The sequence below is a fragment of the Castor canadensis genome, chromosome 16 (assembly GCF_047511655.1).
Source record: "Castor canadensis chromosome 16, mCasCan1.hap1v2, whole genome shotgun sequence".
Classification (NCBI taxonomy): domain Eukaryota; kingdom Metazoa; phylum Chordata; class Mammalia; order Rodentia; family Castoridae; genus Castor; species Castor canadensis.
In genome coordinates, this window is record NC_133401.1 from 73,822,850 (window position 1) to 73,837,675 (window position 14,826).

The 14,826-nt window shown below is 42.9% G+C and overlaps 1 protein-coding gene across 1 annotated transcript in view; it reads left to right on the plus strand.

Moving 5' to 3' along the window:
• Itk (IL2 inducible T cell kinase) overlaps positions 1-14,826 on the plus strand; it is a 61,397-nt gene that overhangs the window by 43,820 nt on the left and 2,751 nt on the right. Inside the window, exons 9-16 of the mRNA XM_074057638.1 lie at positions 4,609-4,691; positions 5,121-5,254; positions 6,112-6,186; positions 8,138-8,309; positions 8,762-8,978; positions 10,056-10,120; positions 10,209-10,327; positions 13,609-13,766. Coding sequence (XP_073913739.1) covers positions 4,609-4,691; positions 5,121-5,254; positions 6,112-6,186; positions 8,138-8,309; positions 8,762-8,978; positions 10,056-10,120; positions 10,209-10,327; positions 13,609-13,766 — 1,023 coding nt within the window. The remainder of the gene's footprint in view (positions 1-4,608; positions 4,692-5,120; positions 5,255-6,111; positions 6,187-8,137; positions 8,310-8,761; positions 8,979-10,055; positions 10,121-10,208; positions 10,328-13,608; positions 13,767-14,826) is intronic.

Consider the following 14,826-nt stretch of genomic DNA (forward strand, 5'->3'; position numbering starts at 1 on the left):
GTATCTTATTGAGCTTTTCCTTTCTAAGATTTCCATTTTTTTCTCAGAATCTGCCTCTTTGTTAAATTTCTCATTCAAGTCCTGAATTGACTTCTTTACTTCATTTATCTATTTACTTAATCCTCCTTGAGGTCATTGATCATTTTTTAAACTAGACTTTTGAGTATTTTGCCTGACATTTTAACAACTTCAATATCTTTAGATTTTGATATTGAAGAGTTATGAACTTTTGGATTAGTCATGTTGCCTTGCTTTTTCATATATCTGTGTTTCTATGTTGCAATTTGTGCATCTTTTGCAGTAGATTTCTTGCAGTTTTACATTGAGGTCTTCTTAATGATCAGTCTTCTGCAGTACCATTTAGAACCAGCCACTGTAACAGCAACAACACCAACTCAAACCAGATATGCAAATACAATAAAAATCAACAGAAGACATCTCCTACACCACCAAAAACCATAGGGAAGAAAGTTGTAAAACTAATGTAAAATAAAATATGAAGTTAAAAATTAATGAAGGTAAAAGTTACAATAATAAGAGAATGAAATAGAGGAAGGAGCAGAGAAATGGGGAAAAAGAGGAAGCAAGAGAGATAAAAGAAAAGATAAATTAAGAAAAAGAAATAGATTTGGAGAAAAGGAAGAGAAAGAGCAAGAGATAAAAATATCTGATTACAAAAGAAAATATATAAGTGCAATTAGACAAAGGTAATACAATAAACAAAAACTAAAAAAATAGAAAAATAAAGTAAAAGCAATACTGAAAAATATAATAAAAAGAAAAAAGTTTTTAAAAAAGAATTGGAGAAACTCCTTTCTAGGTCTTCTAATATTGGAATCTATCAGGTCTGGGGAGGGAGAGTTGTATCTATAGTCTATCACAGCTCTGAGGAGTGTCTCCCTAAGCATCAAGAATGGGGGATGCAAACAGAGCTCTGAGCAAGTAGCACTCTACTTGCTAATCTTAGCACTTTCAGACCTCCTTCCCGGGAGAAAACCATCCTGCAGGAGGGAGGAGGCAGAGGAAGTTAATTGATCCACCCTGACCTGGGTCAGAGCTCTTAATCCCACCTGGCAGCAAACCACATGCAGCAAGGAGGCAGTTCCAGAAGCCAGGCAATTCACCAGTTGTGGGCTCAGAGATCTCAGTATCCACCATAATCTTCAGACAGTGGAACTCACTCCTTGCCACAGAGAGGGAAGCCAGTGATCACTGTGCCTTCCACAGCCCAAGGTCTCTACTGCTTAAGCTTCCATGTCCAACCTTCCCCTTCTCCACAACTGCCTCTCATGGAGGTCTCCCATGGAAGGGTGTCCCCAGGCTCCCTGACTTGTGATTATTCCTTGTTTTCAGGTCCCCAGCATGCCTAGTCTCAAACAGCAGGCCCATTTCAAGATGGTGCTTGACTATAGCTTTCCAAGTTTTGAGGAGTGACAAAATGAATTTTCCTTCAATGCTGGCCTGCCACACAGGAGGAGTCACTGTCACACCAAATCTCCCCATTGGATTTAAGGCTTACAAGAACCATGGGTTTATCACGCAGCTAAGACTGCCAGTCTGTTGTCACCAGGGCTGCATTTCTACCTTGTGGTTGAGGCTTCCATTTCACCACCCCCCTCCTTGGGAGCTGGGGTTGAAGCTGTAGGCTGTTTCCTATCTTTCTTTGTGGCCTTTCTGTTTCTCTGTGCTTTCTAGATGTCCTGTTTCCTCTTCTTGACTCCCAATGCTTTTCCTATCTTTCTCTCTTTAGAATACAGTCTGTAGTTTTTTACCCTGACTCTTATTCAGAGATGCGAGGAAGAAGCTTCTAGTCCACCACCTTACCCCAGCTCTCCAAAACATCAAATTCCTTATAAATGTTTTTCAATTATCATCAATCCTTAAGGAGAACCTGGATGATCTTGAGCATCATTGGGAAAGCTTTATAGAGACACAAACTCCTGGACTCTAGGCCTACCCAGTCAGAACCTCTGCAGGTATCACATGGGTTTTTCTGGGACTTAACCAAGTTTTGGAACCACAGAAACATCTCCTACATGTCTTTCCAATTCTTCAAGTGTTGCCTTCTCCAAGAAGCCCCGCAATGCCTTCCCTCTGCCCAGCCATGGGACATGGTTTTTCTCAACTTTGAACTCATGGTGCAATGCTATTACTTCTCAGATGGCTCTGCTCACACTCATCCTTGGATCTCAGCAGTGCCTCTCTGTCTAGACATCTTGGTAGGGGTACATTCCTTGCAAGCAGGTTCTCTCTATCTACTCAATCAGTACACTTTGAAACATCTCGTGCATTGTGATCTGAACCTCATGCAGGAGCCTTATCTACTTCTATGATTCGCAGATGTCATCAAAGATGCCATATTGACTTCATAACAGGTTCATTTCAAGACAGGAAGAGAGCCACCTACAGAACGGAAGCTGGCTGTGTGTCAGAGATATTCTTAAAGCATAATGCAGCAGGGCAAGGCCACAAATCATCAGCCCATCTTCTCACAGTTAGTTACTCTTGTGTCAAAATTATCTTCTATAAGGTCACTTACAAATCATATGGACAAAAGAAAGAAATGTACTCCTAACTCAGCCAGCATGTCTGAGATGAAGACAGACAATGGAATTTGTGCATCCAACAGATAATATACTGTGACATGCAATAATAATGTCTAGTAATTATGCTAATAGTCCATGCTCTGGAATTGTATTGCAGCAAAGGTTCTATGCACTTTATTTAATTCTCCCAATAGCCTTTCAGAGGTCATTTTACAAATGGGAAAATTAACACTCATACATCTAACCAGGAAACATCTGGGATTCACAATATTATAGACTGTCAGAGCTACACTCCCTTAAAGAGCATCTGGTCCATCTCCTTTATATTAAAGATATATACTACTGGGACCAAGTTCAGAAAGTGAATCAGTGGCATAGTTTGGACTAAAGCAGGGATGCTTCTTCAAACAGGCAGACAGGGAGAGAGAGAGAGATAATAGAAGAATGTATGAATTACTTTCTATTCTCCATCCCTCCAGGATCTTACATATATTTCATCTCCATGGTTTAGTTGTTTTATATTGTTGCCTCTTTATTTTTCTGGATAAAATGGTAAAAGGTAAACTGAGACCTTTGATATATTCCAAGGAAATGAGGGACCCTTCTAGTTTCATTCCACAAGCCAGTGCCCCCTACTTAGCTAGCCTATGAATAGTGATTCTGAGCCCGTGTTCTTGGTGGCCTGACTACTGCCGAGCACCTTGCAGGAAGTAGGAGGTAAGGCACATGCTGAGGACCTCACTTTCCTCAGAACTCTTGGCTGCCCCAACCCCAAACCAGAGCCCCCTGTCACTCTCACTGAATGCCACCCACATCAAGCGCTCAGCAGAGCTGACTGCAAACTTCTTTCCCCAATGTCTGTACGTTACTTACTTTTGTAAACAGGTGAGCCTTGCTATAATCATCAACTTTTTCAGAAAACAACGGCTTGTTTGAAAGAATAACAACAGCAAAAACAAACAAGAAGACTTTCTTAATTAGATGGAAGAGATGATCGCACTCCCCTCTTCAAAGATGCTTGATATACTTCTGACCTTTTTGGTCTATGTTTCCTTCCCTTTAAAATAAGTTATTTATTCAGATAAAGTCTACTTCTGTTCAAGCTTTGTTCTCTTCCTGCCTTGAGTTTAACCCATCACATTTCAATAAGTCAATACTATTTGGCAAAGGGGGGAAAACAAGAGACATGCTACTCTACCTGCAACAGTTAGATAAGTATCACAAACAGAAAACTGAGCAAAAGAATCTAGGCGTAAATTCACTGTTCACAGCAATCAAAAGGTGGCAGTAACTCAATGCCTATCAACTAGTGAATGGATAAACAGACATAGTCTGTCCATATGGTCCACACGTTATTCAGCCATAAGGACTGAAGAGCTGATAACTGCTGCTCCTTAGAAAGACCCTGAAAACAATATGCAAAGTAAAGAAATGCCTCACATAAGACCACATTTTACATGAGCCCATGCACATAAAATGGTAAGCCATTTGCTTACCATTGTTCCTCTCTTCACCTGCACTGTGAAAGGGCCTGAGAAATACAGTCTCAGTAAGAACTGAAGAAACATCCAGGGTTGGAGTTCTGTGCCCTCGAAGGAAAATGAAGAAGTGGTTTGTAACATCCACTGAATAGAGGCATCAAATAGAATGGGCACAGGCTTCGCTCACACCCCAAAAATTTGAAAATCCCAATGCTGCCTCTTGCTCGTTGTGGGTTGTGGGAAAGCCACTGACACAATGAGTGTCCTCGTTGTAATAGAAGATAATAACGTCTAGACTACAGTGCTGTGGTCAGTTGAGAAGTATCTGTAGGCTGGTACAGGGTGAGCTCTGAGAGGTCCGGGCTTATGCCTGTTTGTACTCATGGCTAATGTCAGCACTAGAACAATTCCTGACCCATGTAGGAGATCACAAAACAGCTGCTGAATGAATAAATGAAATGGTAGTTTTTATTACTAAAAGTCTGCTCTGTGCTTCCTTCTTCCACAAGCAAGAGTGGAACCAGACGCGTGAACCTAGCTTCTTGAGATCACTGACTGCCTACTCTTCCTACCCACTCCAGGGCAAAGAAGGAGCCTTCATGGTCCGAGACTCCAGGACACCAGGAACATACACGGTATCTGTGTTCACCAAGGCTGTCATAAGGTACGGTGCAGACCCAGCTCGGCAGAGTGGGGAGAGATGCTTCTGTGTGATGGCTTACTCGTAGCAAAGGCATCAGTGCAGCAGGAAGAGGCTCAGTAGAGGGGGTGTGGTTTTCTGAGAAAAATCAAGGCCAGAACCAAAGAAACTCAGAAGGGACAGAGCCACATCTGGGTGCAGGTCCTCTTTCCAGTCAGCATAGGGTCTCACTTGCCTTTGCCTAGACTGGTCTTAAACTGCCAGCCTCCCAAGTACAGAGCTTCTTCACACAACACGGACACCAGAGCCAACCTGTCAAGACTAATGCACATTTAGTACTGTATATCACCATCCTTGCTAGAGGTTCCAAATCAAAGATATTAAGAGTAGCCATTTTTGTATCTCAGTGTTGCTTTTTAATCATCACTGCATTTGTGTTTCCTTTGTTTGAAGTGAGAACAACCCCTGTATCAAGCATTATCACATCAAAGAAACAAATGACAACCCCAAGCGATACTATGTGGCTGAAAAATATGTGTTTGACTCTATCCCTGTCCTCATCAATTACCACCAACACAATGGGGCAGGTAAGTTCTGGGGACAAAGCCACAGGGGACATTGGCAGGGAACTTGGAAAGAAGTTGTTACCAGAAAGCTGGTCCCCTGGCCTCAATGCCAACTGACAAATAATGAGAACAGTGTTTTTGAGGAAAAGAAAATACGTTTTATTATTTGTCAGACGAAGAGGACAGAGACAGTCAACCTCTCAAAGCACTGTCCTCCCACTTCTGAGAGAAAATGTCCACTTTTTAAAGGAGAGTTCAGGGGCTCAGGCTGATTGTGTGACGAAACACATGTCCAGATGGCCGCTGGACTGGGCTGTCCAGGAGTCCGGGCACCACATCTCCAAAGCTGTACCTCTTGGCTGACAGGTTTACTTCTCTGGTGGGCAGAGAGAAATAAGGGGTAGAAGACTGCCTGGTTTAATTGAAGAGTAAAGGGAGTTAACTTTGGGCTCTCCAGACAAGGGGAAAAGTGTCAGTTTGATTAACATGCAGAGTTAACTGGCCAGTATGCAAGCTGGCTACCCCAAAATTTTTCCTTTTTGTAGTCCTAGTCACAAAGTGACAAAAGTCCTGCCTGGTTTCTTCCTGCAGACAAGCTAGCTGTCAACAGAAACTAAATATGCAATAGAAAGGGTGCCAAATGCACCTTGATCCTGTATCTCTTCCATGAGCAACCTCTGCATGCAGATTCACCACCTGCCCACCTGTGCTTACTCGGGAATCTTCTGGAGGGGGGGGGTGACACAATGATTGGACTTTGGGGTTTGTTTCCAGAATAAAAGTTGCTTTTGCATCCGATTATTTTCCTTCTGGTAGTTTACGTTAGACAGTTGCTACAGCAGAGGTCTCACCACTGTCTTGTTCTTCGATCATCCCAGGCCTGATCACTCGACTCCGGTATCCAGTTTGTTCCTGGAGGCAGAAAGCCCCAGTCACTGCGGGACTGAGATACGGTGAGCAGGACAAAAAGAAATGTTAGGCATTTGACTTAAAACCCATGTCCTGAAAGGTCAAGGGCAAATCTCAGGGGATGTCACCTAAACCCAACTGTTCCCCAGTGACCACTAGAGCAGGTGTGCTGGGGAGGTGGCAGCAATAACAAACAGAACCTGCGCAGTGTGAGTGAGCCTACGTACGGGCGTATTTCTCTAGGCTGAATCAGTGTCCTTTGGTTTTAACCAAGAGCTCCTCAATGCAATGCTTCTGTACCTGCTTCGTACCTAGCCTTCTAGTAAATGCTACTAGAAAAATGTTAATGAACAATGCCTTAGCACTGTGTTTCCACCTTTCCTCTAGAACGCTTGTGTTATTGATTTTGTTGGGTCTGAGTCTTTTGCAAGAGCTGTGAGCTGTCAGCATTCAGAAGTGTTTGTCTGCATGCGGAATGTTAAAATTTTTGAGGACTGAGGGTGTAGCTCAGTGGTAGAGCACTTGCCTAGCATGCACAAAGCCCTGGGTTCAATCCACAGCACTACAAAAAAAAAAAGTTTGTGTAACGCATCACCAGTGCTGTAAACCTACTATGCTTCTCCTCCCATGGAACTGATTAACCCCTGGGGATTACTTACTGGACCTGTAGGCATTGAGTTTGCACCCTTAGTCCAAACCGTGCAAACCGTGCTGTCTGAGGAAGAGCCTGGTTGAATCTTCCTTTTGTATCTCCTAGGGTTGGTGGTTCTCAGACCTCAGTGTGCATCAAAATCTTCTAGAACACTTACTAAAAATGCAGACTCCTGGACCCTCCCCAGCACATTCCAAAACATACACCCTGAGAGTGGGGCTTGAAGTCTGCATTTTGAACAAGTGCCCAGGTGACTTTGACACAGGGTTTGGAGGAACATACTTCCAGAAACACTGCCAGTGACTCTTTGTCCCTAACAGCAGAGTGTGTGCACACAGTGGTACTCCAGACTGTTTGCTGTTGAGCCTCTGTCTCAAATTGGTAGAAAATGGGCTGTTTCTGGAACTGGACCAAGTGTCAGGAAAGGATAATGCATCTTTATTTGTCCTTGGGAAAATAAGGTTATTCTAGAAACAATGGAACCTAAAGTGTCCATGCAGGAGGGGATCTCAGAGATTAGATGTCAGCCTATTCATTTTGTTGGTAGGAAAATTGAGGGTTGGGTTCTTTTATTTGTTTATTAAACATTCATTGAGCATCTTCCCTGTGCTTGCCTCTTTGCAAGTCCTTCCCAAATCCACCTCTTTTTGAGAGGCAAGTCCTTCCCAAATCCACCTCTTTTTGACTACCAACCACCTCTGCCAAAACCTAGCAGAGTGCTATGTGCATAGCAGATATTCTCAATGGATAAGTGAATGAACGAATGAGTGAATGAGAGGAAATTTGTCCTACTGAAACAGAAATTAAAAATTCATAATCAGGTATATACAATTGTTATGACCTTGCAACAATATTTAAATTTATTTTCTTTGTGTGTGTGTGTTACTAAGGATGGAACTCAAGACCTTGTACTTGCTAGGAAAGTGCTCCATCATTTGAGCCTTGCCCCAATCATTGTGTTTTTAGTCCGTTTTCAGATAGAGTTTTGTGCTTTTGCTCACACTGGCGTTGGATTACAATCCTCTCACCTCCACCTCTCAAGCAGCTGAGATTACAGACACGTAACACCATGCCCGGATACCTTTTCTGTCATGATTAATATCACCCTCCTTCTTCTTTCCTTGTCACCTCTGCATATATATTTTCTGGTTTTGTAACATATCCTATGTTACTATTTGGGGAGCAAAGATAATTATTTATGATAGTTCTAAACCTATGACTCATACTATTTGCCATCTTTGAGTTATATTAACTACAGGCTAAAATTCTGTATAGGGCTACATAGAGAGTCCTGTTGTTTGTTAGTTGCCAGCTCTGAAAAACTCTGTTTCTCTCTCCCCCAGGGAAGTGGGTCATCCACCCCTCAGAGCTCACCTTTGTGCAGGAGATTGGCAGTGGGCAGTTTGGGCTGGTGCATCTTGGCTACTGGCTCAACAAAGACAAGGTGGCTATCAAGACCATTCAGGAAGGGGCGATGTCAGAAGACGACTTCATAGAGGAGGCTGAAGTCATGATGTGAGTGGCTAAAGAAGGGTATACAGACTGCCTGGGGAATATGCTCTGTGCTGTGTTCTTTAAACACCACTGTAATGACACATCTGCCACCTCCCTGCTCAAACCCCAGCAGTGGCTTTCTGTGGCACAGAGAACAAAATGAACCACCTCACCATGGTCCTGAAGGCCCACCATGGTGTGGCACTGCCCCCTTCCCCGCCTCATTGCCTACTCATCTCTTCTCTGGTCTGTGACATGCCACACTGACCTCTGTTCATCCTCATTTATACCAGCTAACTCCCACTGTCCTCAGGCCTTGACTCCAGTGACACATTTTTGTTCCGAAGAGGAGGTGGATTGTGCCCTCAATCCACTTTGGACAAAGTGACATTCAGCTATTTTGGTGTCATCTAATGTTCTGTACTTTTGGGAGACTGAGTTTGGGCCATTATCCCTTGCTTTTCTTCCTCCAGGAAACTGTCTCACCCCAAACTGGTCCAGCTCTATGGGGTGTGCCTGGAGCAGGCCCCCATCTGCCTGGTGTTCGAGTTCATGGAGCATGGCTGCCTGTCAGATTACCTGCGCAACCAGCGGGGGCTCTTCGCTTCAGAGACCCTGCTGGGCATGTGCCTGGATGTGTGTGAGGGCATGGCCTACCTGGAAAAGGCGTGTGTCATCCACAGAGACCTGGTATGAGCAAGAATGCGGGGCTCACGTCTCCAGGTGTAGGACCGACTGGCCCATTGCACTGAAATGTAATGCTACCAACACCGAGAATGCACTAATAAATGACTGACCAGCCACAGACCACAGACCATCTCCCCTCTCTCAGCTTCTACTATCCCCCACCCACTTCTGGGTGCTGGTCAGAAAGCATTTCAGGAGGACTCAGAATTGGGTTCTAATCCCAGCCTTTCCTCTAAATTAATACTCTCCAAGTGTCAATCCACATTCTTCCAAAGTGGAGCTAGCAGTCACTCCTTCTTAGCCTTCTTGTGCCTCTGTTTCCCCCTGGCAAAATAAGGGAAATGGACAAGCAAGGTGTTTTTTTCTTTTTTCCAGAACTGAGGTTTGAACTCAGGGCCTTCACCTTAAGCCACTCCACCAGCCCTATTTTTGTGATGGATTTTTTGAGATAGGATCTCTAGAACTATATGTCTGAGCTGGCTTTGAACCATGATCCTACTGATCTCTGCCCTGAATTACAGACATGCCACTGGCACCTGACAAGCACAGACCTTTTTAAAGTGGTCTCTAAGAATCAACCCAAATCACACTGGGATAACCCGAAAGCCACCTCAGAACCTCTAGAGATTAAGAAATGTCATGTAACTTGTTAGCACTTTCAAGTGTGAGTTTCACCAGAGCCTTTTGTCTCCAAGTGCTCTTCCAATGCCACCTTCTGTGATACCAAACAACCTCAAAATACTCTTCCATGAATCACATTACTCCTAGTGTCAACATTTCCTGTCACATTAAGTCCCAGTCCAGCATATCATTGGTGAGACAACACCATGGCTGGCTCTTCTAATTAGGATCCAGGAATGCAGATAAGCTTAGCTCATCCCAATAAGTGATCTTACAAAGTCAACTTCCTAGCCAACTTCTGATAGACAAGGGTGAAGCTCAATTATCATTTGTAAAGCTCCTCCATGCCTTTCTACAACAGCACACTGAAAACAAGACCTTGATAATGGGAGAGTCTTTCATTACTGATTATTCACCAACAGTTTTCCTTTCTCTTCTGTTTTCCTCTCTCCTCTCCAGGCTGCCCGAAATTGTTTGGTGGGAGAAAATCAAGTCATCAAGGTGTCGGACTTTGGGATGACAAGGTAATACAGAGATATTGTACCATCAGAGTTTCAAGAATGGAACTCAGAGCCTGAAATATTCTGACTCCTCCTTCCATGCCCATCCCAGGTTCGTCCTTGATGACCAATACACCAGTTCCACAGGCACCAAATTCCCAGTGAAGTGGGCATCTCCAGAAGTCTTCTCTTTCAGCCGCTATAGCAGCAAGTCAGATGTGTGGTCATTTGGTGAGTGGCATCCTGACCCCGCCCCAGTATGATTGACACTGTGGACCAGCTGTTTCTTTTGTCAGATGTGGACAGCTCCACTTCCCCTGGCCCCTTATGGTGAGGACATCCAACTGCAGGCCAGTGTGAGAATGGCCTGGAATGTATGAAAGAGCCCTTAATATTGTATTGGTTTCTAGAGATCTTTGAGACATGGGAGAAATAGAAATAAAAATGGAAACAAGATTCTGGAGGCAGCTACTGTGAGGTCAAAATCTGACAGAGTCAGGAGACTTGAACATGAACTCCTTGAAAGCAAAGCATAGCCCCACACTTAATCCTCATAAGTATTTTGTCATCAACAACAATTTATGGAGCATCTACTTTATTCCAGGGACCCATTATGTGCTGAGGATAGAAAAATGGATAGGACAGGAAAGGCTTATCCTCTTGCTGCTAAATTTTAGGGTTGTGGAGAAGAAACAGGTAAGATGTAGTTTTACCTGTCAACACGCTGACAGATGTAGTATTTACTCAAGTAGGGGGTAGTGAGTGCTACGAATAAAACAAAGCAGTAATGGGATACAGAATAGCTGAGATGACCAGTCTGCTTTAACTAGTGCGGTTGGGGAAGGTCTCTCTTAAAGAGTTACCCTTGAGCAGAGACTTAAGCAATAGGAGGAACTGTCACTATGCAAAGAGCCAGGGAGTGGTGTCTCAGACAGAGGGGACCAGCAGGCTGAAAAACTTGATTATGTCCAAAGAACAGGGGTACTGACTTAATGGGAAAAAAAAGAAAGCAAAAAAGTTGGTAGGCCAAAGTAAGGAATTAGAATTTCTTTTTTATAAATAGTACAAATGTGTATAAATGAATGGATGAATGATATCAGTGTGGTGGATGAGAAGCACTAAGTGTGCTTTCTACATTTGCCATGTCAAGCTGGTTGACATACTGCAGAGCCTCTTTGCTTTGGAGTACTATAAATATTGTGTTTTGGATAGGAACTACTTATAGATTGACCTTAACATTCTCTAAGAAGGTTTTGTTAAGAGTTTACTAGTGGGAAAAAAAAAAAAACAGGCAGAAGCCCACTAATTAAATACTTTTAGGAAAAGAATCAGTTATAAAATCATCTCCAGTCTTGTAGAATGTGCATTTTCTGTCTTTTTTTTTTTCAGTGCTGGGTTTTGAACTCAGGGCCTACATCTTGAGCCACACCACCAGCCCTTTCTTGTGATGGGTTTTTTTTGAGACGGGGTCTTGGAATCTATGTGCCTGGGCTGACTTTGAACCACAATCCTCCTGGTCTCTGCCTCCTGAGTAGCTAGGATTACAGGTGTGAGTCACTGGTGCCTGGTTAGAATGCCCATTTTCAAGAACCAAGTGGTTTTTTCATTAGGAGTCTTTCTGATCTATTCCTTAAAAGCCTGTCCACTAGGCTTAGCTGCTGCTTTGTTGTCCAGGTTTAAGTTACAGTGAACTTGAAAGAATCATTGACATCATCCTGGGACAGCTCTCCTGTCCCCAGAGCATATATCAAGGAAGGTGAGAGCTGATACATGGTCATCTCTCTATAGGTGATGAAACTGGATCACACTGCACCAAGCCAGGGCTCCACAAAGGGATGCTTGGAGCCCTGGTCCCACTGGCACCTTCACCTTGACTCTGAATGGAGTTTGTTCAGCCACAAGATGTCAACCTAGGAATTTTCTGCTACATTTTCTAATTATAGGGTTAAGCTGAAGTTAGTCTCTGCCTGAGATGTGTTATTTGAAGAGAGTCCAAGAATGAGGTTGACCAATGGGCACAAAATAGAAAGGGTTGGGAGAAGAATAGGAGAGAGAAGTGGGGTAGCAGAACCAATCCACAGAGTCCTGGTTGGGCTGAGCGCTCCCAACCTGCCTCAGCCCATTGGACTTCAGCATGAGTACATTTGTGTGTATCTTGCCCTAATTAGCTGTGCTACTTTGAGCAAGTCAAGTAACCACTTTGAGCTTCACTAAGTTCCTCATTAGTGCATTAGAAAGTTTGTAAAGCAATTGTTGTCCAACCATGTTTTGCCAGCAACACTCCATTTTCAAAAGACATTTTACCAGAAGCCCTGACATCTTAGGTGCAAGGAGCGTTCTATACAGTCAGGCTCTGAATTTTATATGCCTCAGGCACTTCTGAGGAGCTCCCAGGAATTCTGACCCAAGAGGTCTGGGCAGGGGCTCAGGAATCTGACATTGGAAAAGCTCATGAGGTGATTTTTATTCAGGTTTTTGGGGGATCCTTATTTGGGAAACCACTGTGCTTCTCTTGTCTATACCTTGGTAAGCACTGGGATAGTACTCTCCAAGTTCCCTTCCCCCACTGATGGCCCGTGGATATTAGAGCAGCATGAAGATAACATTGGGTGAGGCCTTTTTACTGAGTGCAAAAGGGCAGAATGGATTAAATCAGAGGTCAAACGCACAATCTGAGGATGTGTTTTGCTTGGTCTATGCAGCACAGGTTGCATTTTCTTATCTAAATGCTTGGGACCAAAAATGTTTCAGACTTCAGATTTCAGAATTTTCACATACACATTTTCATTATGTAATAAGATATCTTGAAGATGAGACCTGCAGGCTAGGTAATTTTATCCAGTACTTTTTGATGATTTGGTAAATGAAAATGAATTTCATGGTGTAGAATTTTCTGCTTGTGGTAGCATGTCAATACTCAGACTTTCAGATTTTGGATTTTTGGTTTAAGCATGCTGAACTTGCATTTTAAAAAATCAAATTGAGCTGGTAGTTTTAACTCTCAATTTCTAACTTTCTTTTTTAAAAAACATGACATTCTGAGACTTCATTTCCATAGGCCATTCTTTGTCTGGAGCCAAATCATATAGCTACCTCTTAAGACAGAACTTTTGATCTCTGGTTTACCACGGTCCTCATTAGTCCCCACTGTGTCACGTCTCACCTGCTTCACTCACTCATATCATGTGTAGGCATTTGAGTTTTCATACCCTGCAACTCTTAGTTGTAGCATTTGTGTTAGGTGTCAAAGGTTTGAGCTTGAAAATTCTAGTTAGAAATGGCTGGGTAATTTAAAAATAGGACAATAAATATGTAAAAAAAAAAAAAAAACTAAGAAACAAACAGAAATAAAAATAGGACAGGCCTAATAAGCCTCAGTTGGGCTTGGTACTGAACGTCTGGGGGTGTGGAAAGAGGGACTAATTCCAAGGAGTCTGGTTGTTAGATGTAGGTTTGCAGTTTTGCTATGTGAACTTTGTCCTAAGCTGTGTTCTGTTCATCATTACTTATAGGTGTGCTAATGTGGGAAGTCTTCAGTGAAGGCAAAATCCCATATGAAAACAGAAGCAACTCAGAGGTAGTGGAAGACATCAGTACCGGCTTCCGGTTATATAAGCCCCGCCTGGCCTCCTCACACATCTACCAGGTCATGAATCTTTGCTGGAAAGAGGTCAGTACATGAAGTAGATCCCGCTGCATTATAATACAGAACTTTGTGGCTGGAGGCATGGTTCAAATGGTAGAGCACCTACCTAGCCAGGGCAAAGTCTGAGTTCAAACCTCAGTACTGCAAAACAAAAACTTACCATACAGAAGTTCAGAACTTGCCTCCTTCCTCAGGGAAAGGAACCCTTGTAGGAGACTAAGACAGCAAGGATAATCGAAATATATTGTATTAGCAGGAATGTGACTTTAAGCAGCTTGTAAATTTTAAAAATTATTCCAACACTGTCTATTGAAAAAACTGCCCATTCTTCTTTGCTCCTGTGTCAAAGATCAGTTCACTGTCTTTATAGGGTGGATTTCTGGGCTCCCTGGCCTGTTCCATTGACCGTTTGCTTATCCTGTCATGAACACTGTCTCTTTCTAGTAAGTTCTGAGTCAGGAGGGGTCACCCCTCCAGCTTTGCTCTTCTTTGTCATCATCATAGTGGCTCTCTGAATCTTTTGGCTCTCCACGTAGTTTACAGTCAGTGTTGTTGATGTTCACAAAATAACTTTAGTGGTTTTGGTTGGAATTGTGTTGAGTCCATAGATCAAGTTGGGAAGAACTGACATCTTAGCACTACAGTCTTTCTGTACATGGACGTGAACTAGTCCTCCATTTATGTAGGTTGTCTTTGATTGCTTCCAGTAGAAGTTTCTGCTTTTCCTCATGTAGATCCTGTACAGTTGTTGTGAAATGTATGCCTAAACATTTCTTTTTCAGTGTTCTTTAGCATCCATTTTACGATGCATTTTGTTTCATTCTCAATTTTATGAGGTAGATTTTATTATCTCCTTTTTACAGATGACAGTACTGAAATTCAAAGAGGTTTGGTAACCTGACCGATGACCCACAGCTAACAAGTGAAAAAGTTGAGATTTAAAAGTAGGTCACTTGATCACAGGATACCTGCTATTCACAAGGAAGGCACCGGGCCTCCAGTACGATGCATAAGGAAGCGTATTTTAAAGTCAGCAGAGGATTCTACTATTGTATTCTGGTTTGCTTTGAAGTTAGTTATGAAA